The 23,358-nt window shown below is 46.2% G+C and overlaps 3 protein-coding genes and 1 long non-coding RNA gene across 5 annotated transcripts; 2 read left to right on the plus strand and 2 right to left on the minus strand.

Annotated features, from left to right (window-relative positions):
- The first annotated feature begins 920 nt into the window (after nt 1-920).
- Nucleotides 921-2,146, plus strand: LOC131269292 (uncharacterized). 2 transcript variants are annotated; one of them, XR_009179001.1, is made up of 6 exons: nt 921-1,250; nt 1,435-1,511; nt 1,603-1,669; nt 1,762-1,828; nt 1,921-1,987; nt 2,080-2,120. It is a non-coding gene; the product is annotated as an uncharacterized LOC131269292 (long non-coding RNA). The 2 variants fall into 2 exon arrangements; XR_009179002.1 differs by lacking the exon at nt 1,762-1,828 and having other exon boundaries at nt 2,080-2,146.
- Nucleotides 2,147-4,466: 2,320 nt separating this feature from the next.
- On the minus strand, nt 4,467-7,141 carry LOC131268987 (uncharacterized). Its single transcript, XM_058271296.1, has 3 exons — nt 6,847-7,141; nt 5,339-5,610; nt 4,467-5,255 (listed from the first exon to the last, which is right to left on the minus strand). The coding sequence occupies exons 1-3, from the start codon at nt 7,139-7,141 to the stop codon at nt 4,677-4,679; spliced, it is 1,146 nt and encodes a 381-aa protein (XP_058127279.1). The 3' UTR covers nt 4,467-4,676.
- A 2,728-nt stretch (nt 7,142-9,869) lies between these two features.
- On the minus strand, nt 9,870-20,108 carry LOC131269164 (integrin alpha-PS1). Its single transcript, XM_058271492.1, has 9 exons — nt 19,739-20,108; nt 19,527-19,654; nt 16,963-17,108; nt 16,509-16,887; nt 15,625-15,832; nt 14,983-15,546; nt 13,958-14,660; nt 13,490-13,870; nt 9,870-12,139 (listed from the first exon to the last, which is right to left on the minus strand). Exons 1-9 carry the CDS (start codon nt 19,930-19,932, stop codon nt 11,162-11,164), a joined length of 3,681 nt encoding a protein of 1,226 aa, XP_058127475.1. The 5' UTR covers nt 19,933-20,108; the 3' UTR covers nt 9,870-11,161.
- Nucleotides 20,109-21,218: 1,110 nt separating this feature from the next.
- On the plus strand, nt 21,219-23,148 carry LOC131268798 (proteasome activator complex subunit 3). Its single transcript, XM_058271071.1, has 2 exons — nt 21,219-21,878; nt 21,952-23,148. Exons 1-2 carry the CDS (start codon nt 21,660-21,662, stop codon nt 22,540-22,542), a joined length of 810 nt encoding a protein of 269 aa, XP_058127054.1. The 5' UTR covers nt 21,219-21,659; the 3' UTR covers nt 22,543-23,148.
- Nucleotides 23,149-23,358: the final 210 nt, after the last annotated feature.

The raw sequence follows: 23,358 nt of genomic DNA on the forward strand, positions 1-23,358 counted from the left end.
GATCTGAGGGTTAAAACAATTGGTCCGCTTTTTTATGAACAAAATTACTGCAATTTTGAAACGGGTACCCTAAGAACATTCCACATTGTCCTCTACCCGCTAACTAACTAATAATCCTGAACCAAATCCAAGACCGATTCTTAAAAAATCGTTTATTTTTGTGAATGAATCAATGATTTGTTCCGGATTATCTCACATCCCTTAGAACCACCCCTTTCTAAGCACCCCTTATGTGCGCAAGGTTCATAGAACCACCCATTACAAAATGGAAGCCCAAACCCGCTACAAAAAATTGTAATTTATCGCACTCAATAGACACCCTTAATTTTTACGAGTTCTTCACATATTTTTTAGTGATGCGTAAACCAAAATTTTTAAAAGAATTGCTCATAATAATCACTATTAAGATTAAAACGAGCATGGTACGCAATGCTATTCGAGCTAGTACGCCCAATTGCGAGTGGTTGAACAAACTTTAAGCCATCTTTGCTAGTTAACTTCATTCAATGTATGCCAAATTGAACTATTTAGATCATTACATTGATTGAAAAAGATTATTTTAGATAGGCTTTGTTCTACTATCAATTTCTATATTTGTTGAATGCACTTTGACTGTCAAGCGTTTTTAGCAAGCAAACTAACAAAGTGAGTACAATCTTTTTGGATAAAATTGGTTTATAATATTCATCAAACCAACGATTTTCAAAAGCTAAGCAAAGACTTAGCTTCCCAAAGAGTTAGGTTTTAATATTACCATAATTTTAATGTTTCATTTTTGTTAATTTATGGGTCAACAACTTTTTAGAACTAATGACAGCTGGCTATCAAAAGTGATAGCCATGACAGTCAGCGTGTTAAAGAAATATGCAGATTTGTGCCAAAAAATTATCGAGAGCGAACTTATTTACCAAAATACATTCAGTGAAAATCGTGAAAATCAAGGTGGTCTTATAGCTTATACTGGACACAGTGTGATCTGTGCCGTACGCGCCCATCGACTTGGATTGACACTCTTTCATCTTTTACCCCAATGTGATGGTGAAAATTGGTCCCAAAGGTGACGCAGAATGCACCGCCGTAAACGCGGGGCAATACGGCCCAAAACAAACCGAAGAGCGGCCAAGGTTGCTAGACTACTTTCTTTACCAAACGTTTGTTCCTGCAACGTCACAAGTCCCCGAGGTGCCACACGCAGCTAGCAAACGAACGCGTACAACATATGTTTTACGGTGTATAACATATTTATAGCGGTGGGTCTGTTTTTTTTACCCGTACTTGGAAGGGGAACCATGCCCAAAAAAAGTGCCCGATTTTTGGTTATAATCACTCTATTTTGCATGAGAGCGTTGAATCATTCTCTTAAAATTCTAGCATAACTTTTGCAATCTCAACAACCCCACATTACGGTTCTACCTCTTCTCTTTATCTTTGCAGTTGAAGAACCAAAACCGGAAAAAAAACAAACGCGAGCCAAAAAACAATCTCGTCGTCACTCCCATTTTTGTTAAAGCGTGAGTATTATAATAAATGGAATTAGAAAATAAATAAAGCTGCTGGAGGACGGATGCATCACGGTTCCACCTTTCTAATTTATCTTTTTAGAAGGAGCTAAAACAAACGCCCTGCGGACATCATCATCGGTCATTGTTCTTCGCGAGGAATTGAAAGCGTGAGTATTATAATAAATCGAATTAGAAAATAAATAAAGCTGCTGGAAGACGGATGCATCACGGTTCTACCTCTTCTAATGTATCTTTGTAGACGGAGCTAAAAAACACCCCCTGCGGACATCGTCATCAGTCATTATCCTTCGCGAGGAATTGAAAGCGTGAGTATTATAATAAATCGAATTAGAAAATAAATAAAGCTGCTGGAAGACGGATGCATCACGGTTCTACCTCTTCTAATTTATCTTTGTAGAAGGAGCTAAAAAAAACCCCTTGCGGACATCGTCATCAGTCATTATCCTTCGCGAGGAATTGAAAGCGTGAGTATTATAATAAATGGAATTTGAAAATAGATAAAGCTGCTGGAAGACGGATGCATCACGGTTCTACCTCTTCTAATTTATCTTTGTAGAAGGAGCTAAAACAAACACCCTGCGGACATCATCATCAGTCATTATCCTTCGCGAGGAACTGAAAGCGTGAGTATTATAATAAATGGAATTAGAAAATAAATAAAGCTGCTGGAAGACGGATGCAATCTTGTAATGCAACCCGCCTGGCGATTTCGAGCAATTGTCCTAAAAACGTCGAAGCGTGTTACACGACGTCCGGACTACAACGCGACGTCGCCTGACAGGCGCTGAACTCCATACCAAAAAAAAAAACCTTGCGCGATGTCGCACAAATTGCTCGAAAAAGTAGGACGAATGCTCGAAAACGTCTTTTATTTGCTTCACCTTCATTCAAAAAATTAGGACGTTGGTTCCGCGCGTAGGACGCTTTTAGGACGGTATTTCGAGCTGCCTAGCGGGATTGCATTGAAAAATTACATCCACCTTCTATGCTAAATCCATCCATCCCTTTTTCCCTCTTACCCGTCCCATAATCATCCATTTTATCAATTTTTGAGTTGGTAGGCATAAAAAGAAAAACATTGTTTTAAACCAAATTTTATCCAACCAAAATTATTCGTGTTTTCTTCTTTTTATTTTCAGACCATCTTAAATTGACCAGATTAAAAAGAAATTAATTAGAAAACTTTTGTCTTTTAGTCTTTTTTCAAATTCTATTGGTTGCCTTGCACTTTTTCTTGTCGCATTGTTTTCCAATTGCGTTGATGTTTTTGTAGGTGGCATAAATGCCGCAAAATGTATTTAGCGTAGTGTGAAAAACGTAGTATTCATTGATTTAGTGAAAAGTATTCTTGTTGTGTAGGTCATGTGTAGTTGTTTATGTAATTCATACCGTAGCATATTGTATTTATAACATTAATTTTGAAAAGCATGTTAGTAGTTTCGTTTTGGCTTTGTTAGCATAACCCCCTACTCGGGATGTTTTTGTTTGTTTTAAAGATATTTCGCCTTTATTTTTTTATTTATTGTCGCCAAACACGTGATATTTATAAAAGATTTTTGAGTAACTTTCAAATTTCAAATTGATCCATTATCTAGTAAAGTATCGTAGTTTAGTAGTGCAAGAAAAGTAAAGTAGTTTAGTAGTGCAAGAAAAAGATCGTCAAGGCAACCTCCATTGAACCAAATCGGCCCTGTTTTCCTTTCGACAACATGCCATTCAGCTAGGAATCGTCCACAGGCGAACACAGTTGGTAATCCAACTCATGTTTTAGCGGCTTACAGTCTGCTATCGCTGTTGGGAAAGGCAACTAGATAAGCAAAGTGGATTGAAATGGGGGGATTCATTGAATTCCCGATTCATTAATCTTCTGCGATTCACTAGAGTTTAGGCATCAGCTCACATGGCTGGCGATTTGTCTACTATTTCTGCCTCATAGGAGAGTCTTCTATGAATAATTTCAATCACATTAGCGTATTTCAGGTTCTGAATTGCCTTATAGCATTTTGAAGTTGATCTTTCTGTAGGAACTGCATCAGTCGCTCTTGTGCAATCACGTGGCAGGCGCCTCGAATTCATCCATTGTTGATTTTTTCGACGCGACCAACTGTCTCACGGATAAGGTTTGCTTAATTTGCCAATCCTGGAAAGTGGTAACTCCCCTCCATATGTTGGACAAGGGAGATACCGGCTTCACGAACAGGAGAGAGCATTTTTTGGCCGTGAACTCCGGAGAGCTGGTTCCCCGATTTCTATCTTTTGGAAGTTGTGCTAACCGCTGTACGCAAGGAAAAGAGAGCCGACTGAAGGGTTTCGTGAAGAGTCACTTTTATCCCACCTCTTCGTGATTTGCTTTGAAGTTTGTAACAAATACCTTAAGATAACTCCGCCATTCTTAAACCTGTGTTGGGGTAAGAGGTGGGACTCATCATCAATATATAGCAGATGTTCCCTCGAAATTCTCACCTCCGAGTATGTAGGGCACGCATAGCCAAGACTTGATGACTGAAGTCGATGCTCGAAAGACGCCGACTTTGGTACCTATGATGGTTACGAGTGGATTCCGCTCGAAATGCATGTCGCCAGGAACATGTCATCATAGCTCAAGTCTTCTGTTCTAGCGTGAAATAGAATAAACAGGATTTAAAAAAAGACTCCAGTTTGTAGCGCAAACGTTTAGAGATCGAAGTACATAGTTGTATCGTAGGATGAGGAAAAACAAAAACAATTATGCGAAAATACGAAAATAGATAAACCACCAAGCTTTAAATGGAAACGATCTGTGATAAAAGAAATGTACTGTGATACTAAAGAAGTAATAAGTAATAAATGAATGTAAAACTGTTAACAACTGTTGTTTTTTTTTCTTCAATTTTGTTTGCTAGTACTGCTTTATTACACCAATAGATATTTAAGTACAATTTAACATATGCTCGTTACCCTGAATTGTGTCGACACTGGACCACGATGATGATGATGAAGAGATACCAACAGTTGGGATACGCATGTACCGAAGAAAGGGACTACCATGTGCTTATGTGGCGTTTCATCAGCGTTGTTAAGCCCCCCAGCTCCGGACTTGGTTCAGCGGGCATTACACTTACCGCTTCACCGTCCAAGTCGAGTGGTTGAAGCCATCGTTCATAGGTCCAGGTTCTAGGCGACCGCCGGGACGGCCGGACTGGAGTTCCGTCGCTGCTCGAGCGCCTTCATGTACTGGATGATGTACTCGAGCTGGTTGATCAGCTCGCGGTAGATGGTCCAGTCGCGCAGCTTGCGCTCGCTCTCGTCCAGGTACGAGTCGTTGATGTCGATCGCGTGGTCCTCCTGGAGCGTCTGGAACAGGAACTTCTTGTCGATCACCACCAGCACCTCGAAGATCTCGCACAGCACCTGCTGCAGGCTCTGGCGGACCTCCTCGCGCACCTGGTTCAGCAGCTCGATCTCGTAGCGCTTGTACTTGGCCTTGTTGTGCTCGTTCTCGAGGTCCTCCTTCATCTGCTCGATGCCCTTGGCCAGCCGGATGTAGCGCCGGTACGAGTCCTTCAGCAGCCGGTAGAAATCGCGCGTCGCCTCCTGGATCGACATGTACGAGATGCGCATGAAGATCGTGTCGACGATGTCGTTGCGGAACTTCTTCGGTATGCGCAGCCCGTCCTTGTAGATCCACGGCTCGTCCCGCCCCTCCCAGGTCGTATGGTGCCGGTCCATCGGAACGCCGAAGATGGTTTTCGTCTGCGCGCGTGGCGAGAGATACGGAAGCGTGGTGTGGTCGGTAAATAGCCCTACAATACTCGGCCGGGGGACAAAACACTTACGTAGTTCCGAATCGACACCTCCACCGTACCGAGCGAGGAGTTGACCTGGTCGCGCATCTTGGAGAGGTCCACGTTCTGGATCGGGGTGTTGACCTCGATCTCGTACGGTGACGGATAGCCGCAAGGGTTCAACCACATGCGCTGCTCGGGTGAGAAGCCACCGTAGGCATGCTGCTGCTGCTGGTACTGCTGCTGCTTGCCGTCGATTGACTTCGTGTCCACCGTAAGCACCGCCATGCTGAGAAAAACCGCCAGAAGAATATCGTGCACCGCTGCGGAGAAAGTGAATGAACGGCGTATTTTTCGCCCCCTTTAATAACGACGGAGCACTGCGCGTTGGAAATGGATAGTCCTGTTGGGGAGACCGGGAGTCGCCGACTGCGAAATGGACAAATTGGACCCGCAACAGCAGTAATGATGGATGGCAAATTGACACGTCGTTCACGCCCGGATCATGGTGCGAAAGAGCGCCAATTAAGCAGGCTGGTATGTCGCTCCGCTACATTCCGGCGAGCTGGGCGAGGAATTCAAGGCATTATAAACGTAGCTCGCCGGCGCCACCGCCGCACTGACCTTTCGGACCACGGACAGGATCATCGCACACGACGTGGTGGGATTGCAAACGCGGAGATTCAACCCTCCTCGGGTTGTGGATTTGTGGTGGGCACTATTTTTGGCCTACAACGCTCTTCCACACGATAAGCACGGTGGTTTGGGGAATGTTTGACTACAAGAACGACGACACCGTGGATCATACCCTTCTCTCCTTGCACCTTATAAGACTAACAATGTATTTTCTTATAGACTTTTTCTCAGGCTGGGAAATAATATTTAAGAGGAGAGTTATGTTTTGCAAACACCCATCACCAAATAGCAAAAGCATGAAATGTAGTCATTTCCATCTATCAGCAGAAGGCTGATAGAAACATTTCAAGTTCGTTTGCCGTGAATTGGTACAACACTTAAAAAAATAACTGTAACAGTTTGTTATAAGTTTGGCTAGGCTTTCCGCTTCGAATATCCTCAGTATTGCTGTACGTCATTTGATGCTCCATTAATTCCACTGGGTGAAATCAAGTGTCCTTGAAAGTCTACATCGATCTCTTTTTGCTGGAATCCGATTAATGTACTGTTGGCGTCCAGAAGAAGTTGAAGGTTGATTCGCCATATGGGATATTCCTCAAGAGTTGCCTAGACAACAGCCATTGGAATCCCGACTTCATGTTGAACTGAACAACAGGGAGTCGCTTGTTCTGTCTACCACTTGACTTACTTAAAATGGCGTTCAGTTTCAGCGCCTCTCACGGGGGAGATAAGCAAATAGGCTAGAGTAGGCTAAAAGTTGGTCGAGAATCCACCGGAATTTGGCGGGCTTTGGTCTCTACCCTTGTACCGAACGTTGTGGCGGCCTGTATTGGCAAGCTTGTGCTTGTTGGCACCCGGGAACCACATTGACGGAGCACCATTTCGGAGCCGAAAAACGGCAGAAAGAAAGGGGGTGTACTTACTCGTTGCACCGCCGCCCAGTGGCGGCCGGCAGCAATCCTTCCGAGGCGGCCGGGTACACTTACTGCCACCTCCAGCGTGGTTACGGAGTGTATGCAAATGTACATTTATATTGTCGTCTCGATGACGCACGTGCAGCACGACCAGTCGTATTCGCTCCGGTGCGACATCCGGTGCGGCAGCGGCGTCGGCAGAGGACCCGGAGGACGCCTCCACGAGGACGGGCGTGCTGGCGGTTTTGGTGATGGCGGCGGTGGCGGCGAACGGTGTGGGAGTGTTGCAAAAATCGAACCGCATCGTGTCGCCGTTTGGCGGCGTTGCAAATTGTTGGAGAGGGGGGAGGGTGGTGTGCGAGTTGGAATCGATTTTTCCGCGGCTTCCGGTCGGTCGGTCGGTCGGTTTCTCTAGCGGCTGGTCGCTGCTGATCGTCGCTTGCTGATCGTTGCTCTTCCTTCTTCCGGCCCGATCGCCGCTTCAGACGTGCGTGCTGCGATCACGCGTCCCGCCATGATGCCGACTCATGTCGCGTGTGTTGTGTTTGTTGTGTTTGTTTTTTTTTTTTTGTTTGGCCGTTCGTCCGTTCTTTCCCCTTTGGATTTTCTCCCTCGTTTCTTTTGCGGCTCACTTTAGCGCGAAAAGTTCGCGAGCCCACACCGGACGAACCTTTTTTTACCACCACTTGTATTTTTTTTTGTTTTAAAAAGCACACGTGCGAAATATTGAACCGGATCCCGACGGTTTTGCCAACTTCCACGAACACTCGGTGGATCACTCTAGGGATCTTGGGGATCTGTGGGTCAAATTCAAGTCCAAAATACTGGACACTGTTCTCGTAGACGCACTGGCACGTGGTGTCCCGCTAGTGCACTATCACACACGGAGCGCGACACAGCTCCAGCAGCACGTGGTCAGCAATCGGTACTACCGTGGCGATGTCACCGGTGTCAGATACAAATCATAACTAAGGAAGTTCCGTCCGCTGTCGATCGCATAAAATACTCGGACCGCCGGCTCCCCCTTGGCCCGGTCTGCCTAGGTGCTTCGGCATGCCTGGCACGACCCCCGTACCCTTCCGTTTACCCCCTCCTTCCACAGCTCCTTACAATCTTCACCCGGTTCGTTGCCTGGTGCACCGACACAGCGGCGAGTGAGAGGAAGTCTTCCATTCTTTATTCCATTTCTTTCCCCATCCGCGGAGGTGTCGGCCGGTGAAATGTCACCGGAGGGACACGGGGGTGGGGGGTACATACATGCAGCAAACAAGGCGCGAACACATTACGCACGGACGACGTCGCGAATGCGCTATTGGCTACTCTGATTCCTCTGCGTACGCTGTTGCCGCCCTGATGTCGTTCCACGTTACCGACACATGTTTTGCCGGCCCATATATCGGGTTTTCGAGCGCTTCTGCGTGGAGCGGTCCGACGAACCAACGCCGAAAGAAAAACTAACGCACGAACCGAGCCCCGTGCCATCGCGCACCTTAGGTTCAGGAGTTCCCCATCGCCTACGCTCGAACTGAGGAGTTGCACTAATTAGCGAGATACCCGACATCTTCTGTCATCCACGCTGGGGAGAGGGTCATGGGTCACTGCTCGTAAATAATCACTCGCCTCGGTGTCGATAGATTAGCGCTACTCCTGGAACTTGTATCCTGATTTATCCTGCATTCTGTCTCTTCAAAACAGCGCACAGTGTGTGGGAGGTATGTTATTTTCTGGGAAATCTAGTGCCGATACGCTAGGAATCATCCACGAACAACATGTTCAGTGAACCTCCGGAGAAGGACGGTAAACGGGACACAAGATGTATCCTGTCGGTAAAATAGAATTAAAAAAACATTGAATACTAATAGTAACACAATCACAGCGGTAATTGGGCTAAGACATGCCGAACTAATTGCTACCGGGACTGCCCATTTAATCCCCGGCACGGTGTGTGCTCGTTCAGGTGTAGAAAATAATTGTTGTGATGAGTCAGTTGCGGCGCAATGGCGCTGGTCTTACCCTTAGCAGCTTGTCCATTGGGAGAAATAATGCCAGGCGGATAATTTTATCACACCGTCACACGCCGGAATGTAACCGCCCCAAGCCCACCAACCACCTCGCCCGCCGGGGCATACATTTGTTATCACTAATTGCGAGCCGTCAGCAGGGAGAATTCGCCACAGACATTCTTATCGCTACTTCGCATCCACTAACGATCTGCTTTCCCGCGATCCTCCATCATTACATCCAAATCGCGCTCTTCCACGACCCCCACCGGATTTTCTGTTGCTGTTTAACCTCGCTTTTTGTGACGAGGGATTTTAATTACGGGCTAACATCTTATTAATCTCTCGCTGGATGGATGCTTCAAGGAAGTCACAGCCAAATGGAACTGAAAGAAGAAATCCTTTACCGTAGATATATTTAAGTTACTGCCATTTAACGTCACGAATCGTAGGCGTTCGCAGGCAGCCTTAAATGAAAAAAAAACACAAACAAGCATTAACGATATCTAATGAAACTTCTTAACCGATCAATATACCTGGGACTAGAGAAAAAGCCGCTAAAGAAAGTACCCGTAGTGTCGAAGGATGAAAACCTATTTCTCCAATAACGTACGAGCAAATTTAAAATAAACAATTTCGAAACATGTCGTGACGAAACTTTATATGCCGAAAAACTTTATATGACGAAAGCCAAATCTCTCTACAATATGAATGCAAATTAAAAATAATCCGAAAACCGAGAAGGAAAGATTTGCTTCACACGAAACATAACGCTTTGAAAGAGGGTAATGGCGTTTCTGGTATCAATGAATGCGTGTAATTCATTAACCTCTGCTTGTCAAAGCCATGGTGTGGCAATAATCGCAATTCGGAATATTTTCTTTTGCCGATAGAGTGGTAACTTGTGCAAAGTATCTATTAAAATTACCTTAGAACTAAACGCTCTAACTACCGGATGCTTTGACCAGCTTTTCCCACAAGCCCACAAATGGAGCAATTTACAGAAAAGAAAGGACACACTTTTTCCAACGGGAACCGTTTCACCAAATTTATTCATTACGCACATCGACTCCTGCATACACTGGTTACATGAGGAGCTTCAACCATCGCAATGTATTTGTGTGTTTTGTTTTATTTAATTAAAAATTCTATGGAGGGTCTATTCAGTCGCTCAGTTTGTTTGTCGTTAGCTACCATCGGTTTCAATCCTAGTTTCTAATGTGTTTTGCATCTAGAGCCCTTCGTTACGTCACTGGGAATGGTGGTTGTGTTGAAGTACGAGACGGAATCCCTTAGCCGAGGGGTCAGCCGAAAGACATTACCATCCGGATGCACTGCCACAACCATTCAATTTGTCGCGTCTGCCGGGACGTCTAATACTGAAACGGGGCACCATTGAACGAGCGTCTTCAATCCTACCGTTTTTTTCTTCTACTTCTCCTTAAAAATTCTTTCTATCCCCATGAGCCAAAAAAAACCGTTTGTCTAGGAAAATATAAAAATTACCCGATGTAAAAATGAACTATATCAAATAATTGGTAAAGTAAGGCACGAATGGCGGCGAAGCATTTGGAAGCATATGAAACTCCAACTCCTGTGGTGCGTGTGTTTCGGCTACGGCACCACGGCTGCTTTGTTGATTTCTTTCCACCCTCCCCTCCGTTTTTCTCTTTGACTACCCGACGCCCTTTTTTAAATCTATCATATTGGATAGTGCGTTAACATAAACATTTAAATTACATAAAACTACGCATAGACCAACGCTAAAGTACATATCGTAAAAGTTCGCATTCCCTTACAGCATTAATTGATAGGATTGGCATCTTCCCAAGGGCCATGTCCCTCTGATGATATTAACACCAAGTTCATTGATTAATGCTGCTCGGGGCGATTTTCAAACGCAATGGGCTAAACGTAACCTAGCCTAAATAGGACAAAATCCAGATTGTGGAGGCAATGTAAGGGGCAATGGAATATTTCTTTTGACGCTAACCGATTCGATCCACACGTCGATCATCATTCGTACGGTTTGGTTTTCGTTTCGAAAAGGCCGACCGGTTACTGGTTATTGGTTTCACTTTTGATTGGATTCGAGTTTGACTGACTTAAATGCTACACGGTTCTAAGACTAAGTACGATAGTTAATTGGGCACACGTTGCATGTTTTTTTCGGGTTGCGAATGTGGTATTGCGTTAAGTAACGGTGGCGCTGGCGGATGGTGGCAGGATTTGTTTGCTTGCTGGGTAAGAAAAATGGCACAATTGGTGTCCGCCGCGCGGATGTCCCTGTTCTAGTTCCTCCTCCCCCCCTCGTGGACCGTGACTCAGGTGCGCCGTCCAATGAACGGCTTCCGCTCCGCAGTGCTGCTGTTTCCGCCATTGGATTCGCTGAGCGCGTCGTACGCATCGCCACCGTTGCCGGAACCGCCGCCGCCCGGTCCGCGGCGTCGCTCGAGGTTGCCGCTGAGCGTCGGGTCTTCGCCGGTGTGCCGCTTGCGACGGAAAAAGCCGCATCGCGACAGCAGGTAGGTAACGCCTCCCAGCACGAGGATGCCGGCGGCGATCGCGACCACGATGATCCACCAGGGCACGTCCTTCGCCACGATGGGCGGACCCATCTCGGGGAACGCCTCGGTGCGCACGGTGAGCGTCGGTGGCGCCGCCGACGGGTCCTCGTCGCCCGCGTCCAAACCCTCGACGGTGAAGTGGGCGCTCGAGCCGATGCGCACCACGTCCACGAGCGAGTAGTCACCTACCAGCGTCGCGTTCCAAAGCCGCGCCGTGATCGTGACGAGTGCCTGGGCCTTGGGACCGAGGTCGTGGATGTCGCACACGATCCGGACGCACTTGGCCGTCTGGCTCGGGCAGTCCATCTGCACCGTGCCGTCGACGGGTGACGGGCGAAGCACCATCGCTCGATCGCGCCGCACGCGCATCGTACGAGCACCTTGCTGCTGAGTGCCGTTGAACGACGATCGGAGAAAGCCGGCGGTGGCCACACGGTTACTGCCAGCAACACCACCACCTTTCTCCCGCAGCTGGAGCGGATTCACCGGGGACGCTTCGGGTTCCCCGTTGACGCCGATCACGACCGCCCCTCCGGCGCTGGTACTTTTCCTCTGCACCTCGCAGTAGCTGGCCGGGCCAGGAGCGCCCGTGATCCCGTTCGACGACATCTCCAACATTGGCAGGGCATCCAGGTAGAGCAGCCATTTGCCCTGCGGTTTATTGTTTGCCACCTGCAGCGGCCAGTCAATCATCAACTTCACAAACGGTGCCCGCCACGGTCCATCGTTGTAAATCTGTCAAATGGAAGGAAGCGATTAGGAGAAGATAAATAGGAGACGCATAGGTGTATGCAACCCTCTCGAATCGTTTTCACATTACATTTTCTACACCCAATTTGCACCCCGAAGCTCATATTTTATAATTTACTTCCTGCTCACAGACAAAACAATTTAGGAGTATGCTTATATAAAGAGAAGATAGTTTCTTCTTCTTTCGATATGCGAGTCGGGGTATATCCTCCTACGCTAAGTCGAACAATTTGTTCCCTTACACGTAATCAGAGGCGTACCAACTCTGTCCGAACTCCTATGAAGGGGCTCGTCCTTTAGGACCGGCTATAATAGCCATATGTCCACCCGCCGTCCACGGGAGGGATAATTCCTTCCGTTGTCAGGACACAAGAACTCGTGGTCCGCTTGATTGTCTCAAACGGCACGAGATGTGCGGCAGCTAGGATTTGTCTGACCTGAGCTCCAGCTCGGCGTCACCACGCGGTCGTGCCGTAACCTTACTTTTCCGCTAACCCTTTCAGGAAACTTATGCATTGCTAACATCCGCTCTGATGCACTACCGAACTGGAACTGGGAGAAGATAGTTAACAATAAAAACAAATCGACTTTCGAAATGTAAAAGCCAATCAATAACAATATTTTGGATTTAAGATAACATCTCTATTGTGAGAATAGTCAAACTCCGGTATAGTAGGTTGTTTTTTTTTGTGTTTCTTTATAGCTTTGGGTTCAGCTAGTGTTCATAATCATTGATTTAAATGTTTTCAATTGGTAAAAAATACAAAAATGTATTAAAAATAAACAGTAATGGTTTGTAAAATGATCGGTCTGAATGTTCATAGGTGTTAGAGCTAAAAAGTTGTTCTCTAACGATGAGGGTTTGACTCGGCAATTACCGTTAGTCACCCACAAGAAAACAATTCCAGCACTTTCCAGAGAGAACTCCTTAGCAAAAGTACTTTACTAAATCGGACATTGAAATAGTTGATAATTGAATTGATAAATTCTAAAATAAAAATTGATGCTCAAGCAAAGCTCAAATTTGTTACCATCATTAACTTTCAATGTCCAAAAGGTTGAGGGCTCGTTAGGTGACGTGAGATAAATAGGCATGTTTTTAAAGCAACAAGAGCAATCTGCTAGATTGAATGCCAAAAGTGGATATATTGCTCTTCGAGATATTGTTAATTTGTTGCAGTTGATTCTATCGCAATAAAGTATTCTTCCATGCACTAAAAAACGGGTGTAATGTAAGCTTGTGGCGCGAAATTGCTGACAGAGGGCGATGAACATCGGTCGAGTAATTAATCCTTATTAGAACCATCTTCGAATGCGACCAAGCGAACGAATTACCTGGTAAACGTGCCGCACTGGCATGCCGATTTCGTCCAGCGTCTGGATAGCACTCTCGCCCAGGATCGCCGAACCGCCGCCACCGTAGAACACCTGTTCCGGGTGCGCCACCCCGCTGATACTCAGCTTCGCCATCCGGCGGATGCGCATGCTCAGCGTGGCATTCGTTTTCGTGCCCGAATCGCGTGACGTGGTGTTGACGAAAACGGCCAGCGAGAGCACCTGCGACGAGTCGGCGACCGCGCTGCGACTGTAGCCGTACTCCTCCAGCGAGCGAGCGTCGAAGCGGAGCGCTAGCTGCACCTCTCCTTGGCGCTTGACCGGGTTACCGATACTGCAGTCGACCACGGTCAGGTTGTGTGCGCCGCACACAGACGAACCCTGGCGGGTGAGGGGAATTAGAGAAAACGTGAGGTTAGAGCGGTTGTTTAGAAGTACTGACCGGCCACATCGTGTACCCTAACCTACCTTCGAGCCGGCGTAGGTGAGCGACGCGTCATGTTGGACGTACAGGTGCGTCTCGTAGGCGGAATCGGCCAGGTTCTGCACGGTCAGCGACAGTGTAAGCGTACGGTCACGACCAAGCACGAGCAGGTACTCGCCGGCACGCCCCTTACTCATCAGCCCGGTTAGCTGCGCACTTTGGATCGCCAGCGCCGACTGGCAGATACCGTCCGAGCCGCAATCCTTCTGGAACGGCACGGAGAAGGTGCGCTCGGCCGCGGTACGGTTCAGTATCGGCTCCAACCGGGGCAGGACCGCACTGTCGCGTCGTCCCGCTGTCCGACCACGTCTCGGTGCACCATCCTTATCGCTTTCCTTGCCCTCGTCCAGTGTGTAACTGATTCGGAACTGGATCGGATTTTGAATGTCACGCGTACCCTCTTTCAGATAGGCCGTCACCGGATGACAGTACGGCTTCCCATTGACCGGCAGCCGGAAGCGACGCTGAAATACGTTGGTACGGGGCACGTTCGAGGCCGGTGGCACCGCTTCCGAGCTTCCCGCCGCCGTTGGAGAGCCAAAGTAGACGCGCGAAAACTTGCGGTCGTTCAAGAACGTCTCGGCATTGATGGAGAGGCGAAGCTGCAGCGATGTGTCCGCCAGCGGATCACCCTCGTTCAGGGCAAGCGACGCGTCGTCGACGGCACTACAGGCGCGGAAGGTAAAACTAGAAACGAAAATGGAACGAGCAAGATAAACAAAAACACGTCACTAATGGCACTATTATAATGAAAATTCAAATGAGATATTTTGAACGGTGCAGATAAAGTGCAAATGTTGCAAACCCCGTTTCATAAGATACGAAGCAAACGACATATGAGCCACACGAAGGACCACCAAAACCATCAGACAGAGTTGTGCAATATCTAAGCTTAACTTAGCTATGATTAACAGGCAGAAATATGTGAGTACGACTACGAGATCGTATACTGATAGATGTTGTTGTGGCTACGTAATGAAAGTTTCTGTAAATGAAGCAAAACACGTACCAGGTCGCGTTGGTGGTCGTGTCGGCCGAACATCCAAACTTGGTCGGATCGATGGAGCCTAGCCCACCCTGCTGCTGCTGGTCCAGGCTCAGCTCCTCATACGTGCGAATGTTGATGATGGGGCGTGCAAGCAGTGCCGTTACCCGGTCGCTTGCGTACGAGCCGATGATCAGATCCGGGTACGAGTTACCGTCCAGATCGTGCCCGCCAGCAAGCGAGCTGCCAAAGGTGCGGAATTTGCCGGGCCGCTGGGGAAACAGTTCCACCGGATCAAGCACCTGCACTGGCTCCGGCGACAGGGCGCCACCCTGCGTGCCGAAGTACACGTACACACGTCCACTGCCGTCCGACTCGTACGGTGCACCGATGGCAATATCGTCCAGTCCGTCGTGGTTCAGATCGCCACAGTTGGCGATGGCGGTGCCGAAGCGGGACTCCAGCCGTCCGGTAAGCCGTTGGTCGTACTTCGCGTTGAAGCTTGCGCCGCGGTTCAGGTACACGTACACGGCGCCTCCGTCGGTCCGGTTGAAAAAGTTCGGTGCACCAACTAGCAGATCCAGGTGACTGTACGAAGCAACGAAGTGGGTATATTGAACGAACAAATCGAATCAAACCGACTAACCCGGATTCAAACCTACTCACCCATCGCCATTTACGTCGGCTGTAACGAGGGCGCTCCCGAAACCGGATCCAAACTGTTCGCCCCGCAACGAGATGATGTGATCGAAAGGATTCTTTCGACCACGCTGCGAGAAGATCACCACCTCGCCGTTGCCCTCAGCGGATCGCGGGGCACCCCCGGCGTACGACATGTACTCGCCGAAGTATCTACCACCCGTTACGGACATTCCTGCCAACGAGAAGCGACACGAATGTTACGTTACCTCCGTAATTCCGCCGTCCGAAAACATCCGTAGAGACACCGAGAAATACGCGGCTTTTTTTAAACGAATATGGTAAAAAGGAAAGGACAGTTTGAACAAGTATACTTTTTGCGAATGTGTGCACAGTGCGTAAATGGATTATTTTAAATTGCATGTGCCGTGCTTGCAAAACAAAAACATAAACCAAGGGAATCGAAGCTTGTGTCCCTTGGAGTTCAATTATATGTAACCAATATAGAGTGCCTTAAAGTGAAACTAGAATGAATTCCGAATGTTGACAAAAAATCCATTGCAATGATGTTTCATTTCGGACGAATACTACAAACTAATCGCAACCAAGAAATTAAAAGTCAACTGAGAAAAATGATAATAGCAAACCCGCTTTCGCACTCCGAAAGAATACTTACACACGGGGAGCATGCGGTACCCGATTGCTTTTGCAATCGAGCCCTTATTTTCAAACGTTCAAACGTTGTTAAACGTGGAAGAAAAGTCGCACACATGTTGTGAGATATTACTGAACCGATCATGCTGTCCCATTTCTCGGCATTCTCGGCTGGAAAAACCATGTCTCTAATTGGAATACTCTTTTTCGTCACGCTGCGTGAACTCTCGCGATGGTTCGTTTTGTACATCCCTTACCTAAATAGCTATAGTTCGGCACGGGCGAGTGAACGTTATCGTGCGGTGCAAAATACTGATACTTATCCCGCGAAAGGAAGTCGCCTTCGATAGCCACGTTGAATAACGTGCCCTTCCACGTCATGGCGCCGGGCGTGCCGATGAGCGCCGTTCCGTCCGGGAGCACCGCTCCCGACGTGCCCGACTGGCAGAACGCGTACTGCTGGTGTTCACGGTCGATCGATCGGCCCCTGCACACCTCCACCGCGAAGCTGAACGAAAAGTCCTCGTTCAGCACGTAACAAATGCCCTGGCCGAGGTAAAGGCCAGGCGAAGCGTCGGCGGACGCATTCGTTTGCGGCTTGGTGATCTTGATGTACCGATGGGCGCACACAAAGATCTACAAAGTAGAAAACAAACAACGATTAGTCCCGTGGCGGGCCATAGATGGGTTGGTGCTGCCACTCTCTCATACCTTGTTCTGTTGGCCGCCTGTTTCCACCGTCACCCCGAGCCACTGGTTGCTCTTGATTTCATCCGCTCCTGGTGGTTCTAGTCGCTGATGTAGCTCCTGGGGACTGTCCAGCTCGTTCAGGTCGCCGTCGTCGTCGACGTCGTCCGCTGCGAGCAGGCAAATTAAGTGTCACTTATTTTAGTACGACTCGGCGCAACGGCCTCGACCTCGGTTAGTAGATGCAAAATCAGATTGTCAATCCAAGCGATTACAAATATTACTTCTAACGCTTTGCAGCACAACATTCCTGGAGCGCAATGAAAATGACAACGAAGGATGCTGTTCAATTGCCCTTGCGCATTATGGATAAGCGATAAACTTACGCTATATGCTTCGAATAAAAATCCGACGAACGATGCGTTAGATGCGATTTGGAGCGTATGCGCAACCTAAACTATCAAGCATTTTTTAAGCGGAAAATATATACATATTCACTTACATTCTTCTATCAGGCAGTGAGCAATCACATGCACGCAATAACGGGTCGAATAAAAAACGTTAGTAAAACCAAATTCAAAACGAAAAAACAAAATCAAAGATTAAAAAAAATTAAAAGAAATTAAACACCTACCCACTCATTCAACGTGGCGTCTAATATGTGAACTTTAACATCAATCGGGTTCAACAATATAAAAGAAACAAACGATCTAAGATTTCATATCATAGACGCACAGTTTTTCTCTATCTGCCATGCGAAAAGCAAACACTGCGATGTCTAGTGGTAAGTTGGATTTTAGATGTTGTTGATTGTCTGTATGCAGGGTTTAGTGTGGCTATGTGTAGTTTGTTTTGTGTGAATGTGTATTTGTGTGTGTGTTTACCGTATGTATCATCCAAAGAAACTATAAACCCAACTTACGATCACCTAGTCTGCCGCGCAAAGGGAACTTTTCATAATTTCCAGTCGGTGCTTTTAAAGTGAAAATAATAACGTAGAAAAAGAGTATATAATATAATACTTAGTACATGAGCCAAACAAAACAAAAAACCTTCATAAAACACACAAGGGCAGAAGAGATAAGTTGTGAACAAAACAATAACATAATTCCCGCGCAGTAACGGAAATATGAACGAATGTTATACATTTCAAAGGGGTCTATACGATTGTGCAAACAGCATATAATAATCATTTTATTTCAATGCTTTTAATTTTTTAATAATAAGAAATCCGTGGTCTTCCGTCATCGGCTCTTTTTTGATAAGGAAAAGTTCCTATTTGCACTTACGATATGTATACAGTGCTGAGCAAATACTTGAATCCCCGGCGGAATGGGCAAGCCGCTATGTAACGCAAGAAATTACCATTCTTTCGGATATACATCCCTCCGACCAAAGGGTATACTGCAAAACGATAATACGCGATAACGGTGGCTGAGAATCGTGAGTATGATACAAAAACAGAAATAACGAAAGAAGTTAACCATCGAAAAGTAAAATTGTTATAACAAACAACCAAATGCACGTTTCCTTCCTATTCTGTTTAGAGTATAAACCAAGGCTTAGTTAATTATATCGAAGGTCGTTAAATTTAACCGCATATACAGCTGAGCATACGGCATGAAACATGATACATAATGTTTACCAACAATATGTTTATTCAGTGTATGGTTTCATTTTCTGACCCAATTCGCCACGATACTACCAAGAGTTGAGACCGTAACGTCTTGCGATAAAATGATAAAAATAAAACGTTCTTAATCGAACCAATAAAATATGCGCCAGGGCTGCACAGCTGTCCGAAGATTATTCATAACCCCCGACAGACGTGAAATGAAGTCTCAAACGCTCGGATCTGGTAAACATCTGGATCGCGTCGAACGCTTCTGCCGATGCTTAACGTGACATGAGATCATTTCGTTCAAGTGGCGCTCCGAGGGTCGGCACTTTTCGACGGAAACGTTTGGCTTGCATTGCTGATTAATGACAGTGATCTTGGATGTCTCGCCGCAAAACGTGTAGACCGCTACTGTCTTCCGGTTTAGTAGTTTTGCGAAAAACAAACATCTAGCGTACCGTGAGTCATAGAAAATTACTCTTTCTCACATCGTTATAGCTGTATACAAATATGCTGAAGCGAGTGGAAGATTGTTTTAAACCTTACGAATCAGTGAATCTATTTATCATTTCTACTGAATCCCATATCAACAACCAGTACGATTGTGTTGGACGCGGGCAAAACTAGCAGCAATAGAAAAAGAAAGAAATTTGCGGTAGTTAGTTTTTTTCCATTTTAGAACCCTTGCAAATGGGGTCACATTTCCTGCACCCGGCTCAGAAGCAAGCTTTGCTGACTTCCCCCTTTATACGAATTCCTAAGTGGTATCGCTATTGCCTTATTGAGTAGTCTAAATATAAACCGTTGCTTCCATCCAGTTAGGGTTAGAGCTTAAAAGTGTTGCTACCCCAGCTCCATTTTAAACTCACCAATTCTACAGTCCTCAAATACCCTACCGGCACCACAAGATATCAAGGATTGAGCTCGGCTGCCGGTGGCGGCCAATTAAAGTAATTCGAAAGAAACTTACTCCGAAGGCCGTCGGTCACGACCTGTGTACAGTCGTCTTGCCCGATAGTAATAGGACAGCGGAACAGGGCACCGGAAAAGTTGGATGCTGGCTGCAGATTTTGGCCTAACGGTGCGCCCACCAGGATCCTGTAGGATGAAAACGATAAGTAACGAGTACTTTAAGGCGGACTAGTCCTCGTCGGGGCCAGGGTCGATTCCCGTCACGCTTACCAGCTTGTTACATTTCCTCCGCCTTTCGATATTCGCTGACTGTGGCCGGCTACCGAGTAACCGAAATACGATCCCGGAATGCCATGTTTATCTAACAGGTGACTCGTTTCAAGATTAAAAGAGCAAACACTGCCCACTACTACAAGAATTACGCCCAGGCACAGCATAGTCCCACCGACGGTAGCCACCGTCATAAAAAGGCAAGCGCGTGATATTAAAACTAGCGACCGTTCAGTAAAAGTGATGGCTAACGGCACTACACAAAACCATTGCTAGCTAACAACTAAGCAATAAACTAACGATCAACTTTTCTGAAGCACCATACTATGTTGTTTTCTTTCTGAGTTCAAAACACGATCTACCGTCGACAATTTAATGAAGTTCGCTGCTTCTCGACCAGCCCAAACGTTTGTACTGTGTATATTTGACAGCCCACAGTGGCTGCGTTTGGTTTGCATGTCACAATGATGGGTATAGACCCAAGACACATTCGTGTATACAACGCCAACAAATTTCACAATATCGTGGGGTGAATGTAAATTACCCTTTGTGTTGTTGAAATTTCACGATAATAGTTGCATTTTCCTTATTTATTTTAGGCTTACGCTTTAAGAAATAAATCATCTTGATATTGAATTTAAACGGAAATATAGTTCGCGCCGATATAGACGTCGCGTTACGCGACGGATTGTCGCGCTGCAGTGTAGAGCTCTTGTTAGGGTAACCTTTTCAAAATAGAAGTAGCAATATTATAATTTTATCAATAAAAAACTCGGACCGATGGTCAAAGTGCATTGCAAAATGGCTCCCACAACGGTCCTATGAGCTCACCTTTCGTAAAACCCACCTTACTCGGGGTCCACACTACAGCGCGACGTCACCTGACAGGAGCTGAACTACATATAAAAAAAACCTTGCGCGATGTAGCGCGAATCGCGCTAGGTTTTTTTTGCATGGAGTTCAGCGCCTGGCAGGCGACGTCGCGTTACGCGACGGTGCAGTCTGGAAAGCGTGTTACGTCCAACCTTGTCAAGTTGACATCTTTCGTGCAGGGTTGCTTTGAGATCACAAAATGGGAAAGATTTACTGGGTGCAGGTGACTAATGTGAGTTTGAGTCCCTCAAATAACACAGGGCTATCAAAAAATAAAAACTTTGAATGGTACGGATTTGAATTTAATTTCTCACACTTTTCAAACGTAGTTAATGGATCTTTTTAATTACCCTGAGTATAATTACAAATATATCTCTATAGCAAGCTGAATGCTAAAAATGTCATATTAGGCCGAAGTGGAAATAATCATTTTTATTGTTTCCACATATTTACATAATGTATTAATCTTCGTTGATATTCACTTTATTATTGTTGGATTTAATTTGTTTAATCGCTGGAACTAAGTCCCCCTATCGGAATCGAGTCGGATTAACTCATTAGTTCCTGCTCCCGACTTGCATCCCTACTTTTAACCAAGCAACCCGTGCGTGTGCGACAACACATTTTCCGTGCCGCATTAGTTTGGCTAATTTTTGTCGGTTAGTTCTGCAGCTAGGCCGTTTAAAACGGAAATTTAGCTTAGAGTACGCTTGTTGTTAGATATTTATCTGTTCACAAGCATTGGCAGCGGCCAGTGAGAAGAAAACTGTCCAAGGCGGTCTACTCGCACCTCAACAACACGCGCCGGAAGAACCGGAAGAAGGCAATAGTTGATCAAAGCATCCTAAGTTCGTTGATAGTTTAAGTTACGATAAAACAGTTGAACGTAGGAGTCGTTCGTAAAATAGTTGATCAACGACCCTTGAGTTAATACAGATCGAAATCTACGTAAACCGTAAAAAAGGAAACTAGCTAGAGATCCCCAGCCGGTCTGCCCATCGGTAAAAAAAACCACAATCAACTATCCAACCAAGCAAAACACGCTACAATGAGCGAAAGCGTGCCAGCGGGAACGTCGTCTACAGCGTCAGCCAACGTATCCTCCAATGCAGAAGAAAATGCACGAAAGGTGCAAAGCTATAAGGACAATCTTATCAACCGTGCCGAAGTACTAATCACAAAAGAGTTCCCTGAACGCATACTGCGCCTGAACGCTTTACTAGATACGCCCAAGTTTTCCGAACGTAGTTTCACTGATGTTCACCAGGTAAGTGGCTGGGCACCAGATTACCTTTTCCAGCTCGCTTGCTAATGTATGTTTTTCACTCCCGCACCCGCAGGATCTGAACATTCCAGTACCGGAGCCAATTCTGCTCGACGGCGACAGCACTGCTGAAGATGATCTTCCTGCTAAGCGCGCTCGGATGAACTCGAACAATGTTGCTGAATCCGGCGGTGGCACCAAGGTTCATGCCCTACCAATGGGGCGCGTCGAGTGCAACAAAGAGATCAGCGAGCTTGTCTTCATAGTGAAGCCGATCATACGATCCCTAGTGGAGGACTCCAATCTGCTTAAAATGTGGATCTCTTTTATGATACCGAAGATCGAAGATGGCAATAATTTCGGGGTTTCCATCCAGGAGGACACGCTGGCGGAAATACAGTCGGTAGAAACGGAGGCGGCGGCCTTCTTCGACCAGATATCGCGGTATTTTGTGTCGCGTGCCAAGGTCGTCTCGAAGGTGGCCAAGTATCCGCACATTGAGGACTACCGTCGGGCGGTGGCGGAATTGGACGAGAAAGAGTTCCTGAGCCTCTGGCTGGTGCTGAGTGAGGTCCGAAATCGCTATTGCTCGCTGCACGACATTGTCATAAAAAATATGGAAAAGCTTAAAAAGCCGCGCTCGTCGAACGCAGAGAGTTTGTACTGAGCCCACGCGAACATTGTTCTTGTACTCTCAAATTTACTTTATTTCTCTCAAATTAATTTTTCCAACGTTTGCCTCCGTACACATACACTTTTCCCAATTGAGGACCATACCTTACTACCAGCTCAAAGTTCTGTGAACGCGCCGAGAAAAACCGGGTCATCCATGCAGAGCATGCTTCTACGCAGACTATTGACTATCTAAGTAATGATAAATATACTACTAATGAATTTCATGTAATGCCAGTTCGGCAATTACTTTAACCAACCAATCGAACAATCGAGGAGGAAGCTAAGGATAGGGCAAACAGTGTTCCAACCTGGTTCACAAAATTTGTACAATTTCCGTTACGCCAACCATCATCAGTCAGATGAGTCCCCTGGTCAGACTTTTTAGGCACCCACCACGGTTATGGTTAGTTGTGTGTTGGCAAAATAAATATGGTGTAGCGCGCTGGTACCCGAAAAATGTCATCGATAGGCGATCTTTGACGTACGATGTGTTAGAAGTCTTCTATCCTTTCCATATTTCGGTTTTCATTTTAATTTTCCGCGCTGTTCACTTCGTAAGAATTCACTGATACAATAAAATATGAAGAAAGACAAAAGATACTCGCCCATATATGTATATTATTATTATCATGTGGCACGACATGCCCTAGTGGAACAAGGCTTTTCTCTGAAGAGTTTCTGTGACCGAAAGATGGAATTATAATAGATCGGTGGTGATACCATATATGTAAACTTTAATGAAAAAACCTATCATGGATGATTTGTTGATTAAAAAACAACAAAGTTTTTTTCTCAATTAAGTTGCATC

This window comes from Anopheles coustani, chromosome X (assembly GCF_943734705.1).
Source record: "Anopheles coustani chromosome X, idAnoCousDA_361_x.2, whole genome shotgun sequence".
In the NCBI taxonomy this organism is placed as follows: domain Eukaryota; kingdom Metazoa; phylum Arthropoda; class Insecta; order Diptera; family Culicidae; genus Anopheles; species Anopheles coustani.